Source organism: Oncorhynchus gorbuscha, linkage group LG19 (assembly GCF_021184085.1).
Source record: "Oncorhynchus gorbuscha isolate QuinsamMale2020 ecotype Even-year linkage group LG19, OgorEven_v1.0, whole genome shotgun sequence".
NCBI classification, from domain to species: domain Eukaryota; kingdom Metazoa; phylum Chordata; class Actinopteri; order Salmoniformes; family Salmonidae; genus Oncorhynchus; species Oncorhynchus gorbuscha.
Window position 1 is genome coordinate 76,346,893 of NC_060191.1, and position 4,240 is coordinate 76,351,132.

At 47.1% G+C, this 4,240-nt stretch overlaps 1 protein-coding gene across 10 annotated transcripts in view; it reads right to left on the bottom strand.

Moving 5' to 3' along the window:
• Nucleotides 1-283: 283 nt before the first annotated feature.
• The window catches only part of aplp2 (amyloid beta (A4) precursor-like protein 2), a 571,607-nt gene continuing 567,650 nt past the window's right edge, over nt 284-4,240 (bottom strand). For 7 of the 10 annotated variants that reach the window (XM_046315944.1, XM_046315943.1, XM_046315945.1 and 4 more), the window contains 3 exons: nt 3,885-3,965; nt 2,353-2,508; nt 284-1,403 (listed from right to left, as the gene is read on the bottom strand). In XM_046315944.1, the coding sequence (XP_046171900.1) occupies nt 1,302-1,403; nt 2,353-2,508; nt 3,885-3,965 (339 nt within the window). In that variant the 3' untranslated portion in view covers nt 284-1,301. The remainder of the gene's footprint in view (nt 1,404-2,352; nt 2,509-3,884; nt 3,966-4,240) is intronic. The other 3 variants (XM_046315938.1, XM_046315941.1, XM_046315942.1) reach the window with 2 other exon arrangements.

Sequence of the window (4,240 nt, forward strand, 5' to 3'; positions counted from 1 at the left end):
ACTCTCCTGTGTCTGTCTGTCCACTCTCCTGTGTCTGTCTGTCCACTCTCCTGTGTCTGTCTGTCTACTCTCCTGTGTCTGTCTGTCTACTCTCCTGTGTCTGTCTGTCTACTCTCCTGTGTCTGTCTGTCCACTCTCCTGTGTCTGTCTGTCCACTCTCCTGTGTCTGTCTGTCCACTCTCCTGTGTCTGTCCACTCTCCTGTGTCTGTCTCTGTCCACTCTCCTGTGTCTGTCTCTGTCCACTCTCCTGTGTCTGTCTCTGTCCACTCTCCTGTGTCTCTGTCTGTCTACTCTCCTGTGTCTGTCTGTCTACTATCCTGTGTCTGTCTGTCTACTATCCTGTGTCTGTCTGCACGCTCTCCCGTCTGTCTGCACGCTCTCCCGTCTGTCTGCACGCTGTCCCGTCTGTCTGCACGCGCTCCCGTCTGTCTGCACGCGCTCCCGTCTGTCTGCACGCGCTCCCGTCTGTCTGCACGCGCTCCCGTCTGTCTGCACGCGCTTCCGCCTGTCTGCACGCGCTCCTGTCTGTCTGCACATGCTCCTGTCTGTCTGCAACACAACATCCCAACCTAGCTCAGCCACCATCCCAGTTTCAGCCTCTCTTCCCTGGTGGAATAAAAACAGCTCATTTATATATATATATATATATTTTAAACTGTTTATGTATATTTTGTTTGTAATCACAACAAAGAATAGAAAGTAACTGAATTCATGATTTTGTTTTCATTCTTTTTCCTCATTTGTAGTTTCACTACATCATTTAAGAGGTACAAAGAACCTTCACATTCAAGCAAATCTATTGAAAAAGAAACCAACAACAACTTTGTTAATATGAGAAGACCGTCAGAAGGTTTTGGGACACTGGTACGATGAGAAAACAAAATGTTAGTGTCCTCCTTGTTGTCTGATGACGAGATACATTTATAGTCAACAATGGCGTTGCTTTGGTTTCTTACCTTGTTGCATGTTTTTTTTTTAAACAACAAATAAACAAACAAATAAACAACACATCTTAAATCTTCAGAGAGTAATAATTCATTATTAAATCACATGTTATAGAAAACGTAGAGATTACGTACATCACCCTTTTAAAAGAAACCCCAAGACTCAAAGGGAGCTGGAAAGTACAATAGTAGCAGTAGTTTTAGCATTATTCTTCAAGGATCGGTTTGAAAACAAATCAGTATATGTATTGTGATCTGATGTTATTTACGCAAATTATTTTCTGAGGAGAGTATTTTTTTTGTTATTGGTCAGTAGTATGTTGGCCCCTCCTCTCTGCTCGGTGCCACAGCCAATCCTAGATCTGCATCTGTTCCAGGTATTTGTAGGTGGGGTTCTCGTAGCCGTGGTTCTGCATCTTGCTGAGGTGTCGCTCCTCTGGGGTCAGCATGGGGTCAACCTATCACAGGACAGGTCAGGGGTGAAATAGGCAGAGCTTAAAGACAAGGTATCAACAGTCCTGTAATGAAACTATGTCCAGGTATTGGTCCTGAGCACAGAGGTCGAGGTCAGGTCAGGGGTGAAATAGGCAGAGCTTAAAGACAAGGTATCAACAGTCCTGTAATGAAACTATGTCCAGGTATTGGTCCTGAGCACAGAGGTCGAGGTCAGGTCAGGGGTGAAATAGGCAGAGCTTAAAGACAAGGTATCAACAGTCCTGTAATGAAACTATGTCCAGGTATTGGTCCTGAGCACAGAGGTCGAGGTCAGGTCAGGGGTGAAATAGGCAGAGCTTAAAGACAAGGTATCAACAGTCCTGTAATGAAACTATGTCCAGGTATTGGTCCTGAGCACAGAGGTCGAGGTCAGGTCAGGGGTGAAATAGAACCTGAGCAAAAATAACAAGTTATTAGCCTGAGTACAGAGACCTTAGAGAATGGATTGTGTTGTGTGTGTGTGTGTGTGTGTGTGTGTGTGTGTGTGTGTGTGTGTGTGTGTGTGTGTGTGTGTGTGTGTGTGTGTGTGTGTGTACATTGAGAGTGTGTGTGTGTGGTGTACGTTGAGAGTGTGTGTGTTTTAACACACCATATGCATTGGCATGTGTGTGTGTGATGTCGTAGTTCACCTCCACAATGCCGTGGCTGATGGTTCTGTACTGTGTGTGTGTGTGATGTCGTAGCTCACCTCCACAATGCCGTGGCTGATGGTTCTGTACTGTGTGTGCGTGTGTGTGTGTGTGTGTGTGTGTGTGTGTGTGTGTGTGTGTGTGTGTGTGTGTGTGTGTGTGTGTGTGTGTGTGTGTGTGTGTGTGTGTGTGTGTGTGTGTGTGTGATGTCGTAGCTCACCTCCACAATGCCGTGGCTGATGGTTCTGTACTGTGTGTGTGTGTGTGTGATGTCGTAGCTCACCTCCACAATGCCGTGGCTGATGGTTCCGTACTGCCTCTTCCTCAGAATAACCAGGCTGATCACTATCACCATTGCTATGGCCACCGCTATCACCAGCAGACCAATCAGAGCAGAGCTCCCGAAGCTGAAGTCCTCACCCAGAGGACGGTAGGATTCCTAGAGGAGACAGAGAGACACACAGGGAGAGAGAGAGACAGATGAGAGAGACAGAGACAGAGAGACAGACAGAGAGAGAGAGAGAGAGAGAGAGACAGAGAGAGAGACAGACAGAGAGACAGAGAGACAGACAGAGACAGAGAGACAGACAGAGACAGACAGAGAGAGACAGAGAAAGAGACAGAGTTAGTTTGTGTAAAGACAAGAACATACACTATAAGACAGACATGGCATAGCCATAAGACCAAATACAGAGTGAACAGACCACACACATGCATAATATATATATAAAATAAAATAAATCTTTATCTTGAACAATCAAGCTATTTATATCTACCTTATGGGTGACTATATGTAAAGCACTGCAGGCCCATGTCATGGTAATAACACCATGCAGGATTAATAGACAGGCAGCCATAGGTTCTCTCTGGTCTCACTCACACAAATGCTGAGGTACCTCAACTCTTTGTGTGGATAAATACATACAATACACATTCAGTGGAAACCTGTGTTCATTCCGATACATTTACATACATGCATCCATGCAGAAAAGAAATCCCATCTGGATGGTACAATAAGGTAGGAGTCAAACCTGCTGCCGACGTGCGGATGGGTGTTTCGCCCCACTATGAATAAACAGAGGGACTTATGGTTCTTTGGTTTCCCCCTTTATCCCTGTCCCTCCCTCCTCTTCTTCCTCCTTCCCCATCCTACCCTCATTCCTTCCCCCCATCCCTCCCTCTCTTTCCTTCCCCCATCCCTCCCTCCTGCTTCTTCCTCTTCTTCCTCCTTCCCCATCCTACCCTCATTCCTTCCCCCCATCCCTCCCTCTCTTTCCTTCCCCCATCCCCCTTCCTGCCAACAGTTCCCCATGTTAACCAGATGGGGCCACTGTGCTGTACTCACCAGCAGTTCCTCATGTTAACCAGATGGGGGCACTGTGGTGTACTCACCAGCAGTTCCTCATGTTAACCAGATGGGGGCACTGTGGTGTACTCACCAGCAGTTCCTCATGTTAACCAGATGGGGGCACTGTGCTGTACTCACCAGCAGTTCCCCATGTTAACCAGATGGGGGCACTGTGCTGTACTCACCAGCAGTTCCTCATGTTAACCAGATGGGGGCACTGTGGTGTACTCACCAGCAGTTCCTCATGTTAACCAGATGGGGGCACTGTGGTGTACTCACCAGCAGTTCCCCATGTTAACCAGTAGGGGGCACTGTGGTGTACTCACCAGCAGTTCCTCATGTTAACCAGATGGGGGCACTGTGGTGTACTCACCAGCAGTTCCTCATGTTAACCAGATGGGGGCACTGTGGTGTACTCACCAGCAGTTCCTCATGTTAACCAGATGGGGGCACTGTGGTGTACTCACCAGCTCATCACCATGCATAACGTTGACTCTCTCAGCACTGTATATCACTTCCTTTACATCCAGAGTCTCATCAACCACCTGCTGACAGCACACACATACAGGGCCCAGGTTACACCGTTGACATGGCTCGGTGTGTGTGTGTGTGTGTGTGTGTGTGTGTGTGTGTGTGTGTGTGTGTGTGTGTGTGTGTGTGTGTGTGTGTGTGTGTGTGTGTGTGTGTGTGTGTGTGTGTGTGTGTGTGTGTGTGTGTGTGTGATATAGAGTATTGTGTGTGTGTGTGTTAAGGTTTTTTTTTTTAATCAATAATGACTAATTATGTATACATTTCCAGGACAGCGGAGTCAATCACCACCTTC